The sequence below is a fragment of the Pipistrellus kuhlii genome, unplaced genomic scaffold, assembly GCF_014108245.1.
Source record: "Pipistrellus kuhlii isolate mPipKuh1 unplaced genomic scaffold, mPipKuh1.p scaffold_m20_p_43, whole genome shotgun sequence".
Classification (NCBI taxonomy): domain Eukaryota; kingdom Metazoa; phylum Chordata; class Mammalia; order Chiroptera; family Vespertilionidae; genus Pipistrellus; species Pipistrellus kuhlii.
This window is the reverse complement of record NW_023425544.1, coordinates 3,421,863-3,447,445: the sequence shown is the minus strand read 5'-3', so window position 1 is coordinate 3,447,445 and position 25,583 is coordinate 3,421,863. Positions and strand designations below refer to the sequence as shown.

At 50.3% G+C, this 25,583-nt stretch overlaps 2 protein-coding genes across 15 annotated transcripts in view; one reads left to right on the top strand and one right to left on the bottom strand.

The window, feature by feature from the left end:
- Window positions 1-11,336, top strand: part of ANGPTL2 (angiopoietin like 2) — a 33,670-nt gene extending 22,334 nt beyond the window's left edge. The window contains exons 3-5 of the mRNA XM_036412059.2: window positions 7,035-7,228; window positions 7,525-7,795; window positions 9,564-11,336. Coding sequence (XP_036267952.1) covers window positions 7,035-7,228; window positions 7,525-7,795; window positions 9,564-9,763 — 665 coding nt within the window. The 3' untranslated portion in view covers window positions 9,764-11,336. The remainder of the gene's footprint in view (window positions 1-7,034; window positions 7,229-7,524; window positions 7,796-9,563) is intronic.
- Window positions 1-25,583, bottom strand: part of RALGPS1 (Ral GEF with PH domain and SH3 binding motif 1) — a 238,220-nt gene that overhangs the window by 83,698 nt on the left and 128,939 nt on the right. The window lies entirely within an intron of this gene.

The following is a 25,583-nucleotide window of genomic DNA, read 5'->3' as shown; positions in this document are numbered from 1 at the left end:
CCACAGGGAGCTGCTCACTTCTCACACCAGGAGCCCACCACCGCCCCTCCTGGTCTAACCTCTTATTTCTAAAATTGCTTGCAAGTCCTTGTTTCTCCTCTGCCCAAGGAAGTGACGGAAACCAAGGAGTGAGCACTGTGTGTCCTGAGGTCAAACTGGCAGGAGCAGGATCCCCACAAGCTCTTCATGGCCTGGGAGTTCTGGTTTGGGAGGCCTCGGAGTATGCCAGGTGCATGGAATCACGCCCACCTCACACACCTCCTGTACTTTTTGCTGTAAGAATTCTAAAAGGATTTTAATAATTTTGCTTTTGAAATCATTTGGCCAAGAGTAACACAATTTATGGTTGGCTCTGATTTCTCAGCAAACATCAGGCATGTTCAGGAATTCTTGGGAGTGAGAAAAATCTACCTACAAATTGTTTTCAAAAGTAATAACATTTTAATGAAAACTAAATTTAACAATTAATGAATCTGACAACTTGTAAAACTTTGCAGAAATTTAATTACCTGCTTATAAATTTTGATTTTTTAGGGTGAACAGGTTTTCTTGGGCCTTGAACACTTTTGTAAACTCCTGAGAAGCTCACTGGCCCTGTGCCCATCGTCAGAGGGCAGGCTAAGTGGCCTGAACAGCAGGCATGAGCAATTGGACCCTCTCCCCGGAAGGACCAGAAACAACATTCATGATGTCAACTCTGAGCCCTGTAGCAACTTGAACTTGAGTAGCCTGTGGGTACACACCAGCTTCCTAGTGTTTAGGTTATTGTTTTGTACTCTGGTTCACTCAAAAGTGGTGACTGACACAGAATATATATGTTCATAACTAAAGCATTCCTCCCCCAAGCCTGCTGGATAGACAGGGCGTGAGTGAGCAGCACCTATAATCTGCGCGCCTGCCTGCAGAGATGCCCAGGATCTGGTCCCTGGCTGGGCACGACTCTGCCTAAGCATCCCACACGCCCGGCTCTCAGAGAGGTTAATGTGGCTAGATAAGTCCAGGTCCAATTTCAACAATTAGTCATTTCTTCTGTTAGAGAAACGTTTCGGGGAGTGGCAAAAAGACTTTTTGGAGAGAGACCTTCAGTGGGAATAATTGAAACCAGCATATGGTTCTCACGCAAGAGCAGTGTGTCTTGGTGACATCACAGAAGCCTCCCCTGTGCCCATGTATGAACTAACACATCCCTAGAACATTCTCCACGGGCTACGGGGCCTCTGCACAGCCTCACATGGTCACACACAGCGCCTTGGGCATCATGGGTGAAGAGGCCTGTAGGGCTACTTGGCCTCCAGCTCACGGCCAGGCAGAACTCTGCCCTGCCCTCTCACCCCAGACAAGCCATGGAAGAGGGCATCACTCCTGCCCACAGGCCCCACGGTCTACGTCTTAGCTGCTGGCCTCAGGAGCTTCCAGCCAACCTGGGCAGATATTCATGAGGCCACGCTCCCAGCAGGAGGGAGGCTGCATAGAGAGGAGGTTACGAACTTGTGAGCCTGCTTCTCTGCTGGGGCCTGGGAGGGCAAGTTAGGCTGCCTGGGATGCAGGGAGAGAACCGGGACTAGGAAATTACACACAGGTCTGGCCAGAGAGGCCCTGCGCTGGGGACAGCGTGCCCTGGATCCGTCATCAGTACGTGGTGCCTGGCTTCTGGGTGGCATGTTCCTTGGGTGCCTAGCCCCTCTTCTGTCAAGAACCCTAGCCCGGAGGAGGGAAGCAGGGAGAGGACTGTGGCACCCAAACCTGATCACCTCCACACTCACCATGGTTGGCACTGAGGTTTGGGGGCCCAAGACCTGTATGCCTGTGATCCCGTTGCCACCTCCTTCTCCGGAGGCCTCCCTGTGCCGCTTCCCTGTGGAGACTCGCAGACTCAGCGCGGCCACGGCAGCTGCACTTCCCTGCACGTGGCACATCCCACAGCTGCAGCCCGAGAGTGTAAATACGGTCTTTACAGAGACAAGGTCGGCTCCACTCAGAGGCCTGTGCCGCCGAGTCAGTGCTGGCCTGGCGCTCCGGGCATGGCTGCCCTGCAGAAGGGGAGCCAAGGGAAATACCGCCGGGCACTCTGCACTGTTCCAAAGGGCGAGCTCTGCCCACGCACACCGAGAACACACTTCATTGACAAAAAGATTCCCATGCTTCACCTCCTGTATCTCTGCGGCCCTCTCCCCCGCAGCTCCGCTGTTAACATATGCTTCACGGCAATGCCTCTCAGTAAATAGCTTACACTTAGTGCTGGAAATTCAAAAGCAGAGACAGTGACTTGTTTGTGTGGGATGGGGAATGGGGAAGGTGGGCGGTGAACAACTTCAAACCCGGCAGCTCTCATCTGTCAGAGGAAAGGAAGAGAGGACCCTCCGTGACACTGCCCTGGCTGCCCTGTGCTGGCTGCTCCCGTATTCAAGAGACCCTCAGAAGAGGTAGGGTTCCTCCCGCTGTTTACAGAAGAAGAAACTGAGGCTTACGGACCTGTCAAAGCCCCACCGTGAGGAGAGGAGGCCACGGAGACTTGACCCAGTCTGGATCCTATCCCCAGCCCCACGCTTTCTCAGCAGAGACCTCAGTAGTCGGATGTCTCCTCTGGCCCTCCCCAGTGATGCCTGTATACCTATATAATAGGGGTGTCAAACTCAATCAGAGAAGGGGCCAAAATCTAAAATCCAGCCTAAATCGCGGGCCGAATGGTTTACTGAACAGTCATAAACTGTCAGTGTGATGGAAACGCAGCGGAATGCAGTGATGACAGCGCGGTGCGGGCCACATTGCAAGGCCTGGCGGGACAGATTTGGCCCGCGGGTCTTGTGTTTGACACATGTGCTATATAACATCAAAGGAGGATGTTCTGAACTGGCCATGTCAATGGCGCCGCGTGGCAGTCTTACTGCTGCCATTTTCTGCTCTTCCATCCATTTGCCAACTTTTCAGCGCTAAGTTTTTCTGACGAATTTTCCGCCATCATTTAATTTTCTGACCTTTGCCAAAGGCAGGGGAAGGTTTGAATGCAGGAGGTCTGCTAGAGCTCTGCAGGGGTTGGAGGAAAGACCGTTTGGAAATGCGGTTACTGGTGGAGCTGATGGGCCCTGGGCATTGTGGGAAGTGCGGGGTGCGCGGGAGGCACCTGGAGTTTTGTTGTATGTTTTTTGTAACAGCAGGAGATACTAAACACTTCATACCATTTCATACCTCTTCCAGGACTTTAGAGAGCATGCCATACCTAGAAGCTTAAAGGAAAGATTTCCCAGATTTGCCTTATAAACTTTAAAGGAGCTCTGGCCAGTGCTGCCCAGTTGGCTGAGTGGCATCCCAGGTCTCGGTTGGGTCCCTGGTCAGGGCTCGTGTGGGAGGCAACTGATTAATATTTCTCTTTCACATCAATGTTTCTCCTTCTCTCTTTCCCTCTCCCTCGCTCTCTCTCTAAAATCAATTTTTAACAACCTTTAGAAAAAATATTAAAAAAGAAAATTTCTTCTACATCATAAAAGATACTAAGATAGTTGAAAAATGGGCAAAGGACACCAAAAGGTAAGCACAGAAGAGAACCAAATCATCAGTAAAGATGTTTTTTGAAGGGTATAACACCTTGACAAAGAAGAAGCATACATTTTCATATTTTAACCTGGCTGACTAGCAGAGATTAAAAACAGTCCCAGGGGCACAGAGACAGTCAGCCTGGGCCTCCCCCCCTGGCGTTCACTCTGGCTGGAGAAAGAGAAGAGAGCTATAGTGGGTGGTCGCTGGACCATCCAGACAGGATATGCCCCTCACCAGCCATGTGTCTTCAGGGGTGTCACCTGACGTCCCACAGTGCACCTGGAGGATGTATAAATACGCGGATAGGGGATATGGTAAACACTCACTCCATGCTGGCTGGGAGGGGTGTTTTATTGTTGCTATCACTCCAGCCAGGGCTCTGTTAGGGCTAGGGATTCATCACCTGGGGTCCTTCTGAAATTATAAGCAAAGCTGTGTGAGTCTGTGGATTTTTCTAAAAATAGATCTAGAATTTTCCCCAAAATTTTAAAGGCACCAGTGACCCCCAAAACATTTTAAAGCAAGCTCTATATAGACGTGCCAAAGATAAAGCTAAAACCATGATGGCACCCACAAAAGTAGCTCAGGCTGGGAGCCACGAGGCTGGCCTGCCCTCTCGTGACCTTTCCAAAGCTGCCCTTCCCCCAGAGCCACACAGGAGCCCTGCGGGGAGAGCCTGTGCTGGTCTCAGGGGTGTGCTGAGGCTCCGCTGGTCTCCGCACCAGCATCCCCATCGAACGGCCCCCTGTGCTTCGCGCTCGGGAAGGAGCTGGAGCCTCCACGCCCACGGCAGCTCTGCTCCAGCTGTCGGGGACAGACTCCCATTCTCTGCCTCGGTCCCTGGGGCTGTGGGCTGAACACAACCGAAACCTTTTTCTCCTTCATGAATGCTCTTTCTGGGCCTGGCCTCCCCTTCCCAGGACGGAAGAGGCACAAGGCGAGGAAGGGAGCAGCCGCTTGTGCCACATCTGCTACCGGGCGGTGTGGGGGTACTGCCCACCCCTCGGAGGGGCGAGGGGGCTGGTGAACAGGTAAATGAGTGGGAAGCCTGTGCCTGAAGCATGACGGGAGGAGCCTCCTGGGTAAGCACCCACACCACTCTTCCTTCTCGGTGCTGTTTGGGCACTGGGGATGGAGGGGGCGAGCCAGACCAGCCCTGCCTTCCCATCAGGCTCCAGGGAAGCTGCCCTAACACAGCAGCAAGGGCTCAGGAAAAGCCCACCTGAGATGTGCAACGAAGACCGAAACCCCCAAACTTTTCCTATTTTGCCATCACGTGTAGGCTCATCGAGCCCAACCACCATCCAGGAAGGACTCTGAGACGTTTGATGTACACAGGCGAGCTGAGCCCCCAGCCCCAGAGTCACCCCTCCCCCCTCCACCTCCCACCCACAGGGGCAAAGACAGGATTCCCAGGAGCTCAGGTCCAGAGAAGGCTGGTGAGGGCAGCTCCTCCCTTTCTGGGCATCGGAGCAACCCCACCCTGGGCTCCTGCTGCTGGCAGGTAGCCCAGGGCCTGGGACTCAGAAAACAGTTGTCGAGTAAACATACAAATTAACAGAGAGAACAAGATGGGACGATCTTGCGCATCTCGGATTGGGGAATATTTTGAAGAGAAGCTGAAGCAGAGGATACGAATTCCTTTATTTTAAAATATGTAGCTAATAAGAGATGTAGTTCAATGGCTAGGTCCTGAAAACCTTCTCGAGGTCCCACAGATGAATGAAGAAGAAGAATGCAGCCTATTTGGACCTTGGTGGCTCAAATTTGTTGATGGGACCAACATCCAAACACAGGAAACCGCCAGGGGGAAGGGAGGAGAAGGGGTGAAGTCCTACAGTAGCTATTCGGACCCCAAGAGACACCCATTCCTCCTGACTCAAGCTCTGTGAAGTCAGAGACCGTCACAGAGCACAGCCAGTCTCAGTGTCAGAAGAGCCGTGGACGGGGTGCACCCTAGACACCATCCTTTAAGTCCATGGACCACCCGGAGAACTGCACCCTCAGAGCATGCGAACTCCAAGCATCTGGCCCTCCGTGGACTTTCCTTAGAAATTGCACAGACTGAGCTAAAAGAGAACTTGGTCCCCAAAAGGATGTTTGGAGACGAATCCCAGGAACATCCTGAAATCACTGGCCTGGTGACCAGATTTGGGGCCCTGTGACTACACGGAAATTCATTCACGAAAAACTGTGGCAGCTGCCACCCAGCACCGTCCTGACAAGGCGGGTGGGAGTGAGAGCTGAGGCACCAGCCATTCAGCCCACAGGACTCAGGAAGAGCAGCAGCCATCTCCCCAACGGGATGCGGCCGCCAGAGCCGCACAACGCTGATGAATCTGCGCATTTGGGGGGCACTCGTCTCTCTTTGCCAATACAACCAACTTTAAAAGAAAAATCACCCCAGGAACTCCACACAAATGATCTCAGTAACCCTTAGCACCTTAAATGAGGCAAAAATGATCTCCCTTCTACAAGCTGGGGAAACTGAGGGCGGGGAGAGGTAAGGAAGCTGGCCCAGATCCCACAGCCCGTTCCAGGGGCCGGGGACGAGGGGGAAAGTGGGCCTGAGGTCCAGGCATCCTGCCCCAAGCCCCGAGCTCCTAACTGTATATCATATTACAGTGGTCCCCTTTCTCCTTGGGGGATATGTTCCAGGGTCCCCAATGTATGCCTGAAACCACAGATGATACCAGTACATAAGTATGTATGTTTTTTCCTATGCATACCTATGATAAAGTTTAATTTGTAAACTAGACACAGTAAGAGCTTAACAATAGCTAAAAATAAAACAGACCTAACAACATACTATAATAAAAATTATATGAATGTGCTCTCTCTCAGCACACCAGCACAGCTTTCTTTTTCCTTTTGCACAATTTCACAGACAGAGCATTCATTCTTATCTCAGATCTTAGCAATTTCAGCATACAATTTTTTTTCTTTCCTTATTAAGTCAAGAACTTTCGCCTTTTTGCTTCAAGGAAGTACTTTACAGCTTCTCTTTGGCATATCTGAATGAGCAGCATCCATGCTCCTGCACTTTGGGACCGTGGCTAATTGAGATACGGTGACTGGAGCATGGCACTGTGATGCAGCGGCAGTCGATCTGATAAGGGAGATGGCTGCTGAGGGACTAAGGGGCGGGGAGTGTGCACAGCGTGGATACGCTGGACAAAGGGATGAAGGCTGGACAAAGAGATGAAGGCTGGACAAAGGGATGAAGGGATGATTCATGTACAGGGCGGGATGGAGTGGAGGGTGTGAGATTTTATCACGCTACTTAGAATGCGGCACAATCGAAAACGTATGAATTATTTATTTTTGGAATTTTCCATTTAATATTTCAGACCATGGTTGATGGTGGGTAACTGAGACTGCAGAAAGTGAGACCATGATGAGGGGGATACTGCCACAGAGGTAGTGCCCGAGCAGGGTGTGAATGTGACTCAGTGGCCCAGCCACGGGGAGGCCTGTGACATGTGTATGTCTGTCTCCAGGCCCGTGGAGAGACTGCCTGCAGGCCCTGGAGGATGGCCACGACACCAGCTCCATCTACCTGGTGAAGCCAGAGAACACCAACCGCCTCATGCAGGTGTGGTGCGACCAGCGGCATGACCCTGGGGGCTGGACCGTCATCCAGAGGCGCCTGGACGGCTCTGTCAACTTCTTCAGGAACTGGGAGACGTACAAGGTGAGACCACAGGGCCTTCGGTGCTGCCCACCTCAGGAGGCCTGGCTGACCAGGAAAGGAGCCACTGGGAGGGAAGGTGCCTGCTGACCTGTCAGGGCCTGTGCAGCCCCAAACAGGAAACGTCTGAGGCAAGAAGGACGCTGACGGGGCCATCTCTGCAGACCCGCCAGAGGGCCAGCAGCCCCTCCCGCAGGCGCTCGTCACTGCCGGGAGACGAGAGTCCCAAGTTCCGACCACAGGCCTGCTGGCCGAGGCGCCGCATAATCCACACTAACGCTCTCCTGTGCTTCCCCCAGCAAGGGTTTGGGAACATCGACGGTGAGTACTGGCTGGGCCTGGAGAACATTTACTGGCTGACGAACCAAGGCAACTACAAACTGCTGGTGACCATGGAGGACTGGTCTGGCCGCAAGGTCTTTGCAGAGTATGCCAGCTTCCGCCTGGAGCCTGAGAGCGAGTATTATAAACTGCGGCTGGGACGCTACCATGGCAACGCTGGCGACTCCTTCACCTGGCACAATGGCAAGCAATTCACCACCCTGGACAGAGACCACGATGTCTACACAGGTAAGACTGTGGAGTCAGACCCAGGTGGAGGACCGAGAACAGAGGTCAACCACAGCCAGTCCCAGAAACCGGGGCCTGAGAATAGGGAGGTCCCCGGGTCCAGCTGCCTGCCCCTGTCCCTGCCCCTGAAGGCCCACTCCTCGGCCCACTGGCCACAGATCCCCTTCGCAAAGCTGGGGCAGAGTGGCATTTACAAAAAGGTAAAGGTAAAGTGTGCACAAATGACACATGTGATGGCCAATCCAGGTGTGCTCGAATAACCTCTTTGCCTGAGTGCTGAGTGTCAGCGCCCCACATTCCCATGGCCTTTGGCCACACGCTGTGCTGGCCCCACCTCCTGCCAGCCATGTGCCCCGGGCCTCAGTCTCCACATGGGCACGAGGACCACGCCCACCTTGCAGGGAGATGAGATGTTAGAGAGGATGCACTGGGGGCTTTGGCTGGGCTCGATGCAGTGGTGCTCTATGACCGTAGCTCTAGCACGCATTGTTCACCTGGCGCTGCCGGAGCCGGTGAGAGGAGCCAGCTGGGAAAGAGGAAGTCATGTGTCCAAGGTGACATGCCTCACACTCAGGCCTTCACTAAGAAGTCTTTATATTAAAACAAACAAATAAACAAGGGAGAAAACAGAAAACCATAAGCAGACTCACACCTCCCATACTCATACCCAATTTCTTGAGATGAGGCCCTAGTTGGATGGCAAGCCAGCAGGCCTACCTCTTCCCTAAGGGCTGGGAAAGCTGGGCGGGGCCCAAGGGCCTGGGGCTGAGTCTCCCTCACTTTCTGCCTCAGCCCAGAGCCTCAGCCAGAACGGGACCGCCACCCCATTAGGCCCCCAACCCACAGACTTGACCGGGGCAGCCCTTCCCCCCAGTGGGGGTCTGCTTCCTAGGCCTGATCAGGAAACCGGGGACCCCCCTCTTTTAACTAAGAGCAGCCCAAGTGCCCGGGGCTCCTCCTCCCTGTGAAGCCGGTGCCCCTGCACGCCGCTTGTCCTTGCCCACACTTTCCAAACTGCTGGTCCTTAGCAGAAAAATCCAGAATGTTATGACAGTGCCAAAAGTTTCATAAAATATCTTTCTTTTATAAAATAAAAGTATATATTTGGCTGGAATACATGCTGGGGAGGAATAGAGAAGAATTTTCTTTTAAGCACTTCCTTTGTCATTATATAAAGCTCTTGATCTAACAGTTTCAACTCTTTAAAAAATTCCTAAGGAAACTCCTTTGCCCCTCCTCTGCCCACACAGGTCATTTCCGTTTTCTGTTCAAACCCCGGGAATGGGGTCCTCCCCTGCATGTCCTCTGCACTAAGCTCTGAGCTAAGTGCTTAAATATGTGCCTTCATTCAATCCCCGCCGCAGCCCTGTGGGGAGGCAGCCCGGTGGGGAGGCAGCCCGGTGGGGAGGCAGCCCAGTGGGGAGGCAGCCCGGTGGGGAGGCAGCCCGGTGGGGAGGCAGCCGGGTGGGGAGGCAGCCCTGTGGGGAGGCTTTGCTTATCCTCCTTTTACAATGAGAATTCGGAGACTCAGTGAGTTTAAGTCACTTGCCCAAGATGACTCAGCCTATCAGTCAGAAGGCCAACCCTCAAAGAGAGGTCTGAGCAGGCCTGAAGCCTGGTCCACCTCTCAGGCGTTCTTGCTCCAAAGGCCCCCTAGAGAGCGTCCTGCTAAAGTCCCCAAGCAAACAGTGGGCACCAGTGGGTAAAAACAACTCTACCCCCTTCTCCCCTGGTCCCCTGAGACCTTCTCACTCTCTTCTCTCTGCAGGAAACTGTGCCCACTACCAGAAGGGAGGCTGGTGGTATAACGCCTGCGCCCACTCCAACCTCAATGGGGTTTGGTACCGCGGGGGCCATTACCGGAGCCGCTACCAGGACGGGGTCTACTGGGCTGAGTTCCGAGGAGGCTCCTACTCACTCAAGAAAGTGGTGATGATGATCCGGCCCAATCCCAACACCTTCCACTAAGCCAGCTCCCTCCGACCTCGCGGCCTGGCCTTCGCCAGGAGCCTGCCCCCGCCATGCAGGCCCAGCACACAAAGCAACTCCTCGCCAGTCCACCGGGGCCAGGAGGACCGGGACCTGGATTCTGTCCCAGTCACTGCGGCAGATCACGGACCTGAACAGTACAGTATTCTCTGTCCCTACACTCCTTCACACCAGACAGCCCTCGCGATTCCAGACAGGACAGACTGCAGACCAGTCTTTCTTTTAATAAATTAAGGCCTACAATAAAAGCACAACTGCAAAATACCTTCATGATATACACGTGTATGAGCCGATCTTGCCCACCCGAGTGTATGCCACATGCATATGCATTTAGATCTCTGGCACATGTACTATAGCTAGATACATACAGAGGTTTGCCTTACATACCTAAGCACACAGTCAACGCTTGTGTGCTGATGCTCTTACCAGCAGCGTTGCTCCTGGAGAAAGCCTTTCATTGAGTCGTGGTGCTTGTGTCTAAGAGCAGACCAGACCGTGCAGCTCCCATCGAAGATCAGTCCTTGGCGTCCGCGTGCTGAATCCTTCCGGGAATGTCTACAGCGCGATTCTCCCTCAGAGGGGTCTCCAACTTAAGAACCCCTATGGGCACCTAATCAAATTTTGAAACCCCCCCTCCATCTCTGTTTCTATACTCCCCTCATTCTCAAGACGTTTGCCATCTGTCCATCCACCCCTCTGCTTACTCATTCGTTCAACAGCGTTCAGCAAGCCTCTTGTGTGGGTCACTCCTCGGCCACTGGCTCTACGTCCGGGAACCTTTCCTGCTCTGCTCTTCTCGTTGCCTTTTCTGTTGTACCCTCCTCTCCTTCTGGGAAAGATTCCTCAGCCTCTGAGTAGGAGACAGTCAGGGCTCCAGGTTTCTGGCCAGGAAAGGGAAGGCCAGGCCCAAAGCTAACTACCAGCCACACAGATAAGTTCTCACAATTTTGTATTTCCCATTCACACTTCAGCCTACGTGTCATTTTAACCTTCACAGAAATAATAGCCTGCTGTGCCCAGGAGGTACTCAAGGAAAGGAAAGTCATCATCTGCTCACCGGGACCCCAAATGGCTCCAGACCAAAAGCCCCGTGCTCTCAGGCTGACTAGAGTCCGTGTCTGGTCCCCAAACTATACTTCCCGGAGAATGCAGGTGCCACAAAGATGAGAATTGGCCGTTTCTTGTGAGTTACTGAATAACCAGGGGCCACGGGCCCCTTGTTCATTGCATTACAGCGAGGTGGCTCTCCCAGTCCTGTTGGCCAGAGAGGGTCACACTCAGTACTACGGAACTATTGCCAAGCGGGAGCAGGAGAGGAGTCAAGGTGAGACCCTCCCCGTGGGTGCGTGGGTCGGGGCATGCGAGCCGTTGGAACTTTGGTACTGTCCATGTCTGGGTGTGTGCCTATTACCTCAGCATTCTCGCAAAGTGTACCATGTAGCATGTTTGTGTATATAAAAGGGAGGGTTTTTGTTTTGTTTTTTAATATATTCCCAGATTATTTTGTAATGGCACAAATATGCAATAAAGCCATCAGTGCTATTCGGATGTATCCGCACTGTGTGTCACTGTTTGTGAATGCCTTCCTGGGACCTCCGATATCAGAGCCTCTTTAAGTAAAACCAGGAAGAGATGCAGCAGGAGGAACACAAACCCGTCATTTAAATCCCGCTCTCCCTGCCTCTGGTTTCCACTCACGCTCCAGGAGTCTCTGATAGCACCTCAGACCAAGATGGTCCTCTGGTGCTCCACCCGCTTACACCCTGTCCTGTCCTGGACATTCTGGAGACCCTCACAGGCGTGTGGTCACACCCACACACCTTCCTCCAGGTCTGGTCCCATTTCACCAAATGGCACCATCTACTCCACTGCTCAGGTCAAAAATAAGGACGCCTCTCCCCGCCACCACTGCAACCCTTAGCTCCTCCCCTCATTCCAATCCCAATTCTACACTAACTGCCAGAACCACCTTCCTGAAAATAAAGTCCATGCGCCCGGAAGCATATCTAGAGCATGATGGGAAAACCCAAAACCATAAAGGAAAAGGTTAAGGAACATAACCAAAGAAAGCCCCACATTTTCTGCCCTCTGAAAAACCAAGCATGACTAAGATTGAAAGGCAAATATGAAACTAGAGAAAAATATAGAATTAATACTCATGCTACACCAACAACTTCCAAATTAAGAAGAAATATACAAACACTGTGACAGAAAACTTGGAAGACTCACAAATGGCCAGTACACAAGAAAAGACTCCAACTTCAGTAATAACTAGAGTGGTGCACTGAATCAAGCCAAAACCGTCTCATGGTGCCTATTGGATTGGCAAAGATGAAAAAAAGTCAAGGAAATGGAGACATATGTGCTCTATATACTCTGGATGGAAGTACTAAGTGATTCAATATTTTTAAAGACAATTTGGCAATGTATGTATCAAAATTTTCAATGCCCTTACACCTTTGGACCCAACAATCCTCTTCTCAATGAACATATGGGAGCTTTTTCTGGCAAAGTGTGGGTGGGGACTGGTGTTTACTCACACCTCCTGTGTGCCTGGAACTGCACTCTGTTTTCTTATGTGATCTCACGCAGCCTATGAAGGAGGTGTTCGCACTTCACAGAGAGAAAGTGAGGCTCACCGTCAGACTGCTAGCAGCAGTTAATCCAGAAGGCTCTCAGCTCCCTTCTCCCAAACCCCTAGTCAGTTTTGGGGGTCACCGTGGAATCTGAAAGCTATTTTGACCTTGGCCCAGACCACGGCCACCCCTCCCCACATACCTGGAGTGGAGTGTGTGGGATGGCAAGGTCAATGGTAAAGGAAAACAGGGTCCAACCTTCAGTCACGGGTCTGAGCTCTGACAGCTGTCCAGACAATGTGGAGCCACCCTTTGCTAAGCTAGTGAGTTGGCCCCTAAACTAGAGCAGGATGTGGCACCAGCTGTTTCTCCGAGCCCCTATCCCAGCACCCAAATCAGAGTCTTGGTCAAATAATAGCCTGGCTATATGGAACAAGCCCATCAGAGAAGTGGAACCCACTCTCCTTAGAGAAAATGGGAAGGAAGGGAGACAGCTTCCCAAACCAGCTGCATCAAAGGAGAGAGCAAGGAGACGGGAGGGGGCTGTGCTCAAGTGCACTGGCCTTAGTGCCCAGCGAGACGCTCCCCCACCAGCAAACATGCCAACCAGTCAGCACCCCTGCATCAATACTCCTCCTCCTCACCCATCCTTTCCAGTGACCTTTCGGTCCTCCAGTCATAGGAGTGCTCCTCCTATGGTGAGTGCACCTCAGACTCAGAAGGAAGTCAGGGAAACCCGGCCAAACCCCCATGTCCCAGCGTGGACCAATACCCTGGTCACAAGGACACCCACCTACAGGGCATGTGTGGGGAACGTGTCAGGAAGACAGTGGAGTCCTCCAAGCCAGTGACACCCAACAGAACCCCTCTCCAAAACCGTGCCAATTTGAACAAGATTGAAAGAGAAACCTTCGAACTGTGAAAACAATGTTTACAATGCTCATGACCCATAGAGGCTCTTCGGAAGCTCAGGGCCTCCATGACCCCCACCCCACCAGGCCACCTCATCTGTTTGACGGTCATGTAAACACTCTTGGTTATCCTAAGAGAAAGCCAGACAACTGGATTAAACAAAAAAGGGGATATTTTAAGTATAACAAAATGATCAATGGGCACTCTTTCTGCCTCGGTTTTATCCAGACTCCTAAGGCTAGCCATAGCTCACATGCCAAACCACCCTGCAGGGCATGGCCCCAGACTGGTTCTACAGCCAAGCACACGGCCCACCTGCAGCCTGAGAGAGGAGGGCAGAAAACATCCTGGGAGCGGGAGAGGGGCCAGTTGTCCCCCACGGCAGGGATGGGGGTGAAGGGTGGGACTCCACTCACCCTAAATCAAGTGAGAGGGATTTCAAGGGACCACGATAAGAGTTTGGCATGGGCAAGCATGGGCATGACCATCTGACTCATGCCTCGAGGCCTGAGGCAGAGAGCAGTGAGAAGCTGGCTACACTGGGAGCAAACAGCAAGCACAAGATGGAGCAGGGGATGCAAGGACAGCAAGGTCACAGATCTCCTAGAAACCAGAGGGCAGCTTGACTGGGGCATGGGGGAGGGGAATGTGCCAGAGGCCCAGGAGCCAATCAAGGAGTCCTAAGTGATCAGCTGGAGAAGCATTACCTCTCCGGCAGCTGAGTCAGTGGTGTCCAGGAACGGCAAGTCTGAAGCAGCAGCAGCCAAAAGGGAGAAAAGATAGCTAAGACGGGAAAAGACAGAGTGCGGGCACAAGTTCTGGATGCCACAAAAGATCGCCCCTATCTCTCTCTTCTCCCTCAGCCCCAAGGGCACACCACCGGAGGCAGGCAAATGGGGGGAGCAGGCCTGGGGGCCAATGAAGGCTCTCTTGAGCACCCCCCCTCCCCCCACTCCCCAGGCCTCCCAGTCTGGTCTGGCTCCAGGATCCAGTCTTCTGATTATGACTGGACTGTCTGGAATGATGTGACTATTAGGATGTGGCTGTTAATCTGAATCCTACACACACACACAGGAGGCAACAACGGGGCCTTTTCATGCCTAACTGCAGACAGATGAGTTTTCAGTGTCGACTGGGAATAACTAGTCCACAGAGGAGGCTGGGAAGGACACTAGGGAAAAAGTAGGTTTCTTCTTACACCTGACTGAGTCCAGCTCATTTAATAAGTTGGTTATGAATAGCCACGAGATATCCCCCGAGTCCATGAGCAGGGACGCAGCGGGGCCTCACCAGGGCCAGGAACCAGGAACGGCCTGGAAGGCCTTCAAGGGGCGAAACAGCAGCTTTCTCCTCCTCTCCCTCTCCCTCTCCTCTTCCTGGCCTACAAATCTCTGTTTCTCATTGTGCATCCATCTGTTCTTCCCAGCCCAGAATTCCTGAGCTCACATGTCCTGTTTCAAGTGCCAGCAGGCATACAAGCACCCCTCCATCCCAACGCAAACTCTGGCCCAAGGGTCCGTCTGGCCCCTGGTGGGGTGGGGGTGTCCGCCTTGGCACAGATGGGCAGAATGAACAGGGCTCTGCAGTTCAATACTGCAGGAGAGGTGGGGGAGTTCCCAGGTTCCCGGAAAGGTGGGGTCATGGGCTGGGTCTATACCTAAAAGGTGTCTAGATTATATCCCAGCTCTTGTTGGTTCCCATCCCCTCCAGGGACTGTATTTTGCGACATGAATTCTGTCCTACTGCTGGTTAGAGTGTGTCCTACTCCCCAGCCCTCCACACTGACCCAGGCCCTACCCCAGAAAGCACATCCAACCTTCTAGGCCCACCCGGGTCACTAAACATGACACCTGGTGGTGCCAGATGGGGCTCTTCCTGCCACTCCTAGATACGCTGAGCTTCTCAGTAGGCTCTGTGGGTTAGTCTCGGGTCCCCACTGTGGGGGTCTTCCTGGCAGCCTTCTGCTCTGGATAACACTCATGCCAGCTACCATCTATGGGGCACCACGCATGTCTCTTTAAACTCTCACCACAACCCGATGAGGTAGGTTCTATAATTACCCTCCTTTTGATACAACAGATATTGAGGCTCAGAGAAGTAAGTGACTTGCCCAGGAACATGCTACCTGGGACACTCAGGATTTGACACCCTCTGTCACCCATTATCACCCCTTTGTATGGCTAAGAATCTGGCAGCATGGAGCCTCTGCCCCCGGAGCCTGGCTCTGCAGAAGCAGTTGGGTGGACAGTGGGTCCCCAGATGTCAGAAAGCCAGCTCAGGGCGATTTGCCCAACTTATTTCAGAGCAGCGGGCAGGACACAGAAAAACAGAGGGCAGTGATGGAGAATATCCCACAGCTTCTTGGGGCTCCCATGCCTTTGCCAGGACTAAAGCTTTCGGGCCCTGCCTCTCTCCCTTCCTCTTGTGGGATAAGAGAGTTGCTTGTCTTATATCCTAGCCACAGCCCCATCCTCTGGCACTCATAGTGTCCCACTGTGCCTGGTCTGGCTGTCACCTCATGCACCAGTTCTAGCTGATAGAAGTCCCAGTCCACGTGCTCTGGTAACTGAGTCCCTGATGTGGTGGCTCATCTTCCATCTCCATGCCTTCAGACCTGGGGCTTGCTCACCTTTCCGAACCCAGAGTCAGGCCTGAGCCAGACCCAGCCTGGAGGTTGCCACTTATGGACACAATGCCTTAGTACCAATCATCGCAAAGATATCTAAATTTCCTGTCTCTCCCACCCTGGGGCATCCTGGGCCAGCTCAGCCTACACCTGGGACCCAGACAGAGATAACCCCTCCCGTCTGCGCAGCCTTCCCCAAGCACTTCCACACATGGCACCTCCGAGTGGCGGCCCATCTGGCGGTCCCACCCCTGGCTCGTTGATGGTCCTGTTACATCTGGCTCCAAGTGCTGGTTGAGGGGTGCTCCCTTCGCCCCTGCTTCAGCACAGGAGCCCTCCTGAAGCTGAGGGACAGCTCACAACAGCAGAGAGCTCCTTGGGCAAGGTGGACAGGCCATGTTTGCCCTGACCCCTAGGGGAGCCGGGAGTGGCCCAGAGCCTGGGAGAGTAGCTCATGTAGAGGGGATGGAATTAGAATTCCCTTCTGGGACTCTGTGTGTCAGAGGCTGATGCCCCAGTCATCTAGAATTGGGGGGAAATACGGAAGAAACACGAAGCCTCCCTGGAGCCCAGAATGCTGACAAAGCCCCAGGCAAGTGTGCCCGGGGAGGGACTTCTATCAGCCTCCTCTCAGCGGAACCAACAGCCAGCATCCTTTCCTCACCGTCAGGGCAGCGCAGGGCTGTGTCGGAACACGGAGAGGGATTAAGGACAGATATTCAGGACACAGAAGCAAGAGCAGGGGACGGCTGAGCAGCTGGGCGGGAGGCCCCGAGAGCCCAGGGAACATGTGTTTGGAGTAGAAAAGCAGCCACTCTTCCAAGAGCACAACATTGGCGGGGAGAGAAATGTGTATAAAAACAAGATGCTCTCTTCACCTATCATTTTATTTATTATTTATTTGTTGTTTGTTTTTAGAAGGGGCATGCCAACTTGTTGTTCCACTTATTATTTATTATTCATTGATTGCTTTTTATATGTGCCCTGACCAGGGATGGAACCTGACACCTTGGTGTATCAGGAAGATACTCTAACCAACTCAGCTACCCAGCTGGTGTTAATCAGGGGTTGAATGTCAACCTATAAACCAGGAGGTCAGGGTTTGATTTTAGGTCAGGGCATGTGCCTGCATTGTGGGCTCCATCCCCAATGGGAGAGGCAGGGGGCGGGGGGCATGCTGGATGATTCTCTCTCATCATTGATGTTTCTATCTCTCTCTGCCTCCCCCTTCCTCTTTGAAATGAATAAAATATATATATATATATATATTTTTAAAATTATTGGTAACATCTAGAGTTGGAGAGAGTGGAGAACACAGGCTTGCCCACACTATGCCACTGGACACGTCACTACAGCCCTTGCCGAGGGCATCCCAGCAGCAGCCATCAGAACAATGGCCCAAGTCGCCTTTGTCCCAGCCATTCCACTCCTAGCACCCAATGTTTCAGAAATACTCTGACAGGCAAGTGAAGACACACATATAAGGATCTTCCCCACTACACCATCAGTCAAAGGGAGAAAGTAGAAACCACCTAGCCATGTATCAGAGGGGGCACAGCTAAACAAATGAGCTTGCACCCAAGCACTACCCAGTCACCCATGCATCTGTGGGAGCCCAGAGCCACTGGCAAGAATGAAATTCTGTATTTGCTGCCACTGAGCATGAAAGACACTATAAGTGGAACAAAAAGATGCAACAAAACAATACGTATAAAATGCCCATCCCCATTTTGGTTGAAAGCACAGTATTACCCTTACACATATATGTGTACAAGTAGATTAAGAGGTCTAGAAAAATTCACCCCAACAGTTAACAGTGGTTACCTCTGAGAAGCAGGAGGACAAGAAGGGATTTTTGCTTTTTAGTTTACAGACTTCTTTTTAGTGTGAATGAATTTTACAACAATCGTGTCAAATTTAAAAAGTTTTTAAGAGAATGAGTGGGTGCCGAATCCGCTCCAGAGCACGGCCTTTCCTGCGCCTCATTCCCCATAGGCAGGCGTTCCTGGGCCTCTGCAGGTCTGGACACTGCACTCCGAAGGCCAACACACACGTGACTAGGGAACCGCAGCCTTTCTGGGAGTGGCTTTCAGGCCCCTCTCAGGCACCTTTCTCCTTAGAGAGGTGCAAGAATCCATCACCTTTCCAAGTGCAACTGCACGTTCTGTCCTACAGGATTTCCGCCCTCACAATGGCGCCTCAGAGGGACCCAGCACTTCCTGCTGCCCTGCAGGTCAATCTTTCGATCTTTTACGTGTTGAGGTTTACAGCTGATGTTGTCCCAATGCAGATGGGGCAGCAGAGTAATAAACGTGGGGTGGTGATAAAGATTGTGCAATGTACCAGTTATCCAATGCTGTGTGACAGATTACCCCCAAACTGAGCAGCTTACAGTAATAAACACTGATTATCTTGTATTGTGGTTTCTGTGGGTCAGGAATTTGCATCTATCTTAGCTAGATGTCTTTGGCTCAAGGTGTCTCAAGTGATGAGGTGAATCTATTGGCTGGGACTGCCGTCTCATCCGGTCTCCACTTAGGTAGAGTCTGCTTCTAAGCTCGCTCACAAGGTGGTTGGTAGGTCTCAATACCTGGCCACTGGGCCTCTTCACAGGACTGCCAAGTGCTTGGCAGCTGGACTCCCCAGGTTGTGTGATTCAAGAAAGAGTAAGAGAGAGCAGACATCTGACAGAGAAGGCACAATGTTTTTATAACCCAGTCTCAGAAGCGACGTCCCATTACTTCTGTCATTCTGTTTGCTGGAAGCAAGACAATATGTTCTGCCCATGCTCAAGGGAAAGGGTTTACAGAAGGACACAAATACCAGGGCCAGGGGCCATAGAGGGCCATCTTACAAGCCATCTACTGCACAAAACCTTTCAGATTTTCAGGGCTGTCTTAACTCTCCCTCTCTGAAGACAGTGCAAGGAGACGTCCAATGCCCCAGGTTAGTCATGAGGATGAAGAAACTCACTGTCCTTCCTCTCCCTAACACTTTTCTTCGTCAGGACTGGCTGATGACTCTAGGGGGGCCCTTGAACACCCACCTCGACCCCCTGTTCTACTCAGGAGAGTCTTTGGAGATATTCCCCTTTTCGCGCACTCTCCGGATCTCCCGGAGGGAACATCTGGCCTGGCCTAAGGTTAGTGGTTGGGCACTGGTGACAGACCTGGGTTTGAGCATAGATCTGGTTTAGCTTCTATGGCTGTGAAATAAGTTAAAAAATAGTAGTACCTCCCTCAGAGGAATGAGGGTTGGGAGGATTAAATGAGATGATGAGACTATAATAAAATGCTTTTCTTTCACATGATGAAAAAAAAAACACGTGAGTTGTTGCATTATTATTATTATTATTATTATTATTATTATTAACTTCTAATTAGAAACCCAGAGACTGAAGTCAAAGAGAGCAGTCTCTGATGAGCATACAGATTCCTTCTAGGAAAACACACTTCCTCTTGCACGAAATGGGCTTATGCTCTCACCTCCTTTTGGGGGATCAGACAAAACTTTGTGACCCAGAGAAAAGCTGACTGCAAGCCCTCCCTGTGCCCCAGAAGGGACAAATGTGACACAGCGCTCTGCTCTGGGCAGCAACGCATGCAGGAAACATCCCTCCCCACGGTGTTCTCCTCCCACCCTGTTTCTCTCCATGGAGATGGAGGGACGGAGATTGTAAACGAAAGATGCATGCACTGAGGCTGGGTGGGACCCCAGCAAGAGCATGAGATCTTGGGTTAAACTTGGTATCGCCTGGCATATGACATTGAGTAAGTCATAAGTCAAATCATGGTGGGGTGTTTTTGTTTTTTTGTTTTTTCATTCATAAAATGGGGTTGTTAATAACATTCACTGACTTTTTGTAAAAATTGAGCAAGACTATGAAGTCCCAGCCTCAGAAGCAAGACTGAGAAATGTAAATTTTAAGGGAACAAATCCTGAGATTGCAAAAGTAAAGCCAAGTTCTCTCCTAGGAGACGTGTAGGGGACCTGCAGCTGACCACTCTACAGAACCATGGGAAGGGTTCCTTCCCATGGGGCACGGGTGTCTGCGATGGTTCTGCTGACTGAGAAGCATGTTTGAGATGAGTCAGAGGCAGTGCTTTCCTGCTTACTGGGCCCCAAGAGGGAGGATGTCTCATTTCGGAGAAAGGGAAACTTGATCACAGGTTCTCCTGGGATAACAAGGGCAACAAGCCAGCCCCTGCAGCCTGTGGCCACCTGTGGCCATCGGGCAGGAGGAGAAAAGGCAAGGCCCGTGAACTCCAGAGCAGGCATTCTGCAATTCGGCTTCAGCTTGTGTTTGTGGCACCGATACCCCTTTCTCCACCCATGAGCTGTGCTCCCCCAGCTAAGGAAGGAGGAGCTTGGCTCCACAGGGTTCAGCGGGAGAGACTGGTCGGGAAAGGCAGGGCTAAGGCACCATGCAGCACCAGGATGGATCTGTGGAACAAATGAGCATTCCCTGGGGATGCTTGGAAACACGTGGAGTGGGGAGCTGGGGCGGGTGGGGAGGCTGGATTTACAGCGAGAGGAATGGAACTTTTTCAGTTGGGCATTAAAGGAGAGGATTATCCTTAATGCTGGCAAACTTGGGGACAGCTGGATAATACTGTGGTAACCTGACTTGGGAGCCATCAAACCTGGTCCTGGGGCACTGGTGGCCCCACCAAAGGGGCAACAGCTACTCTGATGCACATGTGGGAAGTGGACCTGCTGGCAGCATCTGCTGGAGGCAGATCAGGAGCACCTGTGCCTGCCTTTCATCTCGGCTCTCAGGGGCTCACCGCTCAAATGCACACACCGATGCTCAAAGCCTAAGTGCAGGCAAGCGCCATGTGTCTCCGTCAGCCATCAGGGACCTGCTCCCTGACAGCTGTTTTATGTCTTTCCAAGGCTTGGCTCTAAAGTGGCCTGTTTTTAAAGGGCTTTCCCTCCCACTAGCCATTTCTGAAATACAGTGGCACACCACAGCCTTTTGCATCACCCAGTCCTCCCTCCTCCGGCCTGACCTCCTCAAAGCCATTCACATACTGTAGGCAAAGTGACTGGTATTAAATGCAAATCCAGTCGGGTCATACCCTGCTTTGCGGTTCCCAACTGCTCCTGGGGGGGTTGGGAGCGTAGGTCGGAGCCTGAGCTCCCACCCCCATGTGTAGGCCCAGGAGATCTCACCCTCTTTCCCTCCAGCTGCTTCTCATGACACTCTCCCCTTCATTCTCTCCCCTCCAGCCAGCTTTTCCAACAAACATGTTTTCCCCACTTGAGGGTTCTTGCACAAGCCGCTGTCTTTGTCTGGCATGCTCACCTCTCACCCTTCACCCCATTTATTCATCCTCTAAAGTTTCCCCTCCAGAAAGCCCTTCCTGGTCCCCGAGACTCGGTCGGCCCCCCTTTATTTACTCCTTAGTCTTTCCCTTCATAGGGCTCAACTCACTTTTTGGTTTTGTGTTCACTGCCTGTATCAGACCTGGGATGTGAGCTGCCCCAGAGCAGAACCGGAGTCCGGGAGTGCATCACCTGACAGGCCTGCTGATCAGCTGGGACCGCGTGGAGACATCCCCTCCTTGCCGAGGGCCTGCGGGAGCCCTTCTCTCACCCCACTGTCCTCACGGCCTCCGGGCCTCAGTGTAAACACTTCTTTGTGACCAATGACCCTTCTCTTTTCAAGTCCTTTTAGAAATCTAATAGTGTGGGTCTGCTTATTTTATACTCAGAAATGACTTGCCTTTATTTTCAATTTCAAAGTTCATCTTTGAAAATAAAGGCTTACACTTTAAAAAAACGAATAGCTTAGATTCTAGATATTTACTTCACATATTAGAAGTCTGAGTAAATTTACCAAGAATGTTTAAATGTTCTCTTACTATTTAGAATTGTCAGAATGCCTGATTTTTGTTCCTTGAGAGATCATAATTTTCCACACTGCATGTACTTTTAGAATCAGCTCTAAATCTTTGAAAATGCATTACATTCCTCATTTTATTTAGCTGTTTCCTGGAAGGAATTATAGGTAGTGAAAACCATTCTCTAAGTCAATAAAGCTATTTAGAAATAAATGGTGTAACCATCCTTCAAAGCTCTGCCTGCTTTTATTAATATCATTATTTCAACCTGAACTAGACATTTACAAGTTGCTATCAGATAAAATTAAGCTGCAATATGACTATTTCCCACCAGTATTTTTATACTTTGAAGTAATTAAAAAAAAAGTTTTTGATACAAAGAGTCTTATTTTTTAAGTGTAGTTTTTCTCTTAGTGTTTTTTAAATTATATTTCATGAGGAACTCAATGTACCAAAGCTTTCAGTGCCGGAGATTTGCATGGAAAGGCCTTGGAACGCACACCCACACGGTGAGGGCTACTAGTCCTGTGTGAGGGCATTTTTCCACAGAGAAAGAGATACTCGGTGAAGAGTCCCAGGAGACCAGTTAGCACAGAACATCCACAGACGTTTAGGAGAATCATCCCAGTAAAACCCATACCAGCTGCGAGAGGCAAATAGCTGCTTAGGCGACATTCAAGGCCTCAAGCCACGGAGCTAAGCAGCTGGAAATACCAGGGACTGACCCAAAGTCACTCCCCAAGCCTAACTCCCTCTCCCCCTGGGAAAGTCCTACAGGGAGGACTCTGCCGGGGGGAAAACTGTTTCAGACAATTTTTTCCTATTTTGCACTTTCCAGGAATTATGTAATGATTCCTCTTTCGATAAACAAACTCATCCCCGAAGCAGGTTGGGTTTTCAAGAGGAATCCAGTACTGAAACCACGACCTGCGCTTGGCAGCATCTGTCCAAGGCAATCAGACGTGCAGGCAGGGCTCTGAGCTGTCCTCTGGATGTAGGGCCCACTGAGACTCAGAATGGGATCCTGCTTCACTCTTTTCAATGAAACTGCGGCAGCTACGACTCCTGCATATATCAGGAGTATTCTGAGGTATGTGGAATGCAGTGCAATTGGCCCAAGGGGAGAGGGGATCGTTGTAAGGCTGAAGGGACTGTAGGAGGCAGAGAAGCTGGCTGGCTCGGAGGCGGCAACAGGAGGCCTTGCAGGAGATGGGGGCCTATTCGGACTCTCTTGGGAAGCACCTGCCGTGAAGCAGCAGCTGAAAGAGGTGATGGAGAGGCCTCAGGGCCGCACAGGCCACCTGTCCACTAATGAGAGCTTTCATGGGGACGCACAGGACGCCTCTGGCCAGGGCTTGAGGACAGGACTCGTCTGTAGTGGGGGGACCTGGGGCACATATACGTGGTCAAATGACAAGGGACATGGGACACAAAGGGGAGATGGTATTGGTCCAGTTTGCCTGTGGCTGAGGCCATGGACTAATGCCCTCGGGAACCCCAGGCAACACCACTTTGTGGCCCAAGAACAGAAAGTACCACAGTTCACCTCACTTCATACAGCACCCGATGGAAGCCATCCACTGTCATAAATGGCAGAGGACGTACAGGTGGCAACCCCAGGGAGAAGAGGAAAATAATGACCTGCACAGGAGAGGTGGGGAGTCAGGAGAGGGCAGTGCTAAAAGCCCAGGGCTTCAAGCCAGACCATCTGGGAAGAGTCCTGGCTCTGCCACTTTCCAGTATTTGACCCTAGGCAACCTCTCCGTGCCTGCCTTATTCACTAGGCTACTGTGAGCATTCACTGCAATAATGCATTAAAAAGCTTAGCGAAGTGCCAGGCACAGAGAAAGCAGACAGTCCACGATAGTTCTCATGTTTTCTCATGAGAGAGAAGAGGCCACCCCTAATGACCCTGGAGCACCTGCTAATGGGACCAGTGGACTGTGCTAGGCTGTCCGCATCCCAATACCATCAATCTCATCTTTCGATTGATTAGCCTCCAGCAAAGTGGGAGTGGGCTTGGAGCTATGCAATCAACATGCTCTCCATCTCTGGATGTGAGAGGGGATCTGCCAGTCACCACATAGAAAAGCATCACAGTCTACAGCCAGCTATGAGAGGAGATGAGGAAAGGATGAGAAAACATGAGCAAAAAATGATATTCAACCCAATAATATGGCTAAGATGAAACAAATGTGGGACTTTTACTCCTCTATTAAAAGGCCAGGTCTCACATATGGGGTCCAACAAATGCTGTTTTCAAGGCTCACTCTTAAGACAAAGCAATTTAAAACATTAAAATCCAAAATATAGTTAAAGATTTATAAAATGAGTGCAAAGGAAAAATAAAACATTTCACAGACTTAAATATTTCAAAGAAGTAAAAGCAAATAATAAATGTAACCAAGATCACTTTGCAGGAGACACTGTGAAATAAATCTACAACTTTAAAAACTTCTTTTTATTCAATAATGCAGGGGCAGGGAATTCCAACATATAGTCCTGTCCTGAGACGAAGTGGTCTGAATTATTCATTTGAATATTATAATTGAGTAACTACAATAGCAATTTGAGAAATTACACCCTCTTTTCCAGCACCCAGGAAACAATTACAAAAACTGACCTTATATTAACCCACAAGATAAATCTCAAACATTTTTAAAAACCTAGAAAGCATATATTTTACATATTCTAAACTAATGTAAAAAATAATTTAGGGAAAACAAGAGCAATGCATTAAAAAAGACAAAAGCAGAAATTCCATTTTTCATCAAATTTAGGATGTCATATATTATAAGGTGAACCATTATTTTATGTATAAGAAAAACTGCTGTCAATTAAGCAATGTCACATGCTCTGTAACCATCAATGGAAAGATGCTTCCCAATTTCAGAGGATTAGAATGTGGAGAGAAAGCACCTCTAAACGGACAAACACAATGAATCAGAAAGCAAGATAATGTGCCTGACAAATAAATACAAAGTCTCAGTCTTGGGAAAGACAACAGACATAACCCTGGCAAAACAAGTTAAAGAAAGAGGAAAGGAAAATGCACACCTATTAGGAATACAAAGCAAATATAACCACCAGAGGTTAAAATTTTTAAGAGAATATCATATAAAACTCTATGGTCACAAAAATTAAATGAGGAAAAAATGCTATGCTACTCATTTTTAGAACTTGGATCAAATGGACAATTTTCTACTAAAATTCAATTTTCCAAATTGGCTTTGAGAGAATAAGAAAATCTAAATTAACCATGCTTATGGAAGAAATTTTGAAGTTGTCAAAAGCATATGTCCAGCAAAATGCATTAGATCCCTGAAAATATTAGAGGTCACTTTTTTTTTAATATATTTTATTGATTTTTTTACAGAGAGGAAGGGAGAGAGATAGAGAGTTAGAAACGTCAATGAGAGAGAAACATCGACCAGCTGCCTCTTGTACATTCCTTACTGGGGATGTGCCCGCAACCAATGTACATGCCCTTGACCGGAATCGAACCTGGGACCTTTCAGTCCGCAGACCGACGCTCTACCACTGAGCCAAACCGTCTTCGGCTTAGAGGTCACTTCTACAAAACCTTATTTTCCCTTGTTTTTAGATCATAAAAAGACAGAAATATTTTTTCATAAAATTAGAGTTAGTGGGGTTGAATCACAGTATAAAAATATAGGTAATAATATTACATGTTCACAATAGTATAAACATATATTTTTTAAATGCAACCAAATAAATCAAATGATATGAAGCAAAACAAGATTATCTGTAGGTGGGATAACAAATTATAGTAAATTTCTTCCTAATTTTTTACAATAAATGTGTATTATTTTCTAATC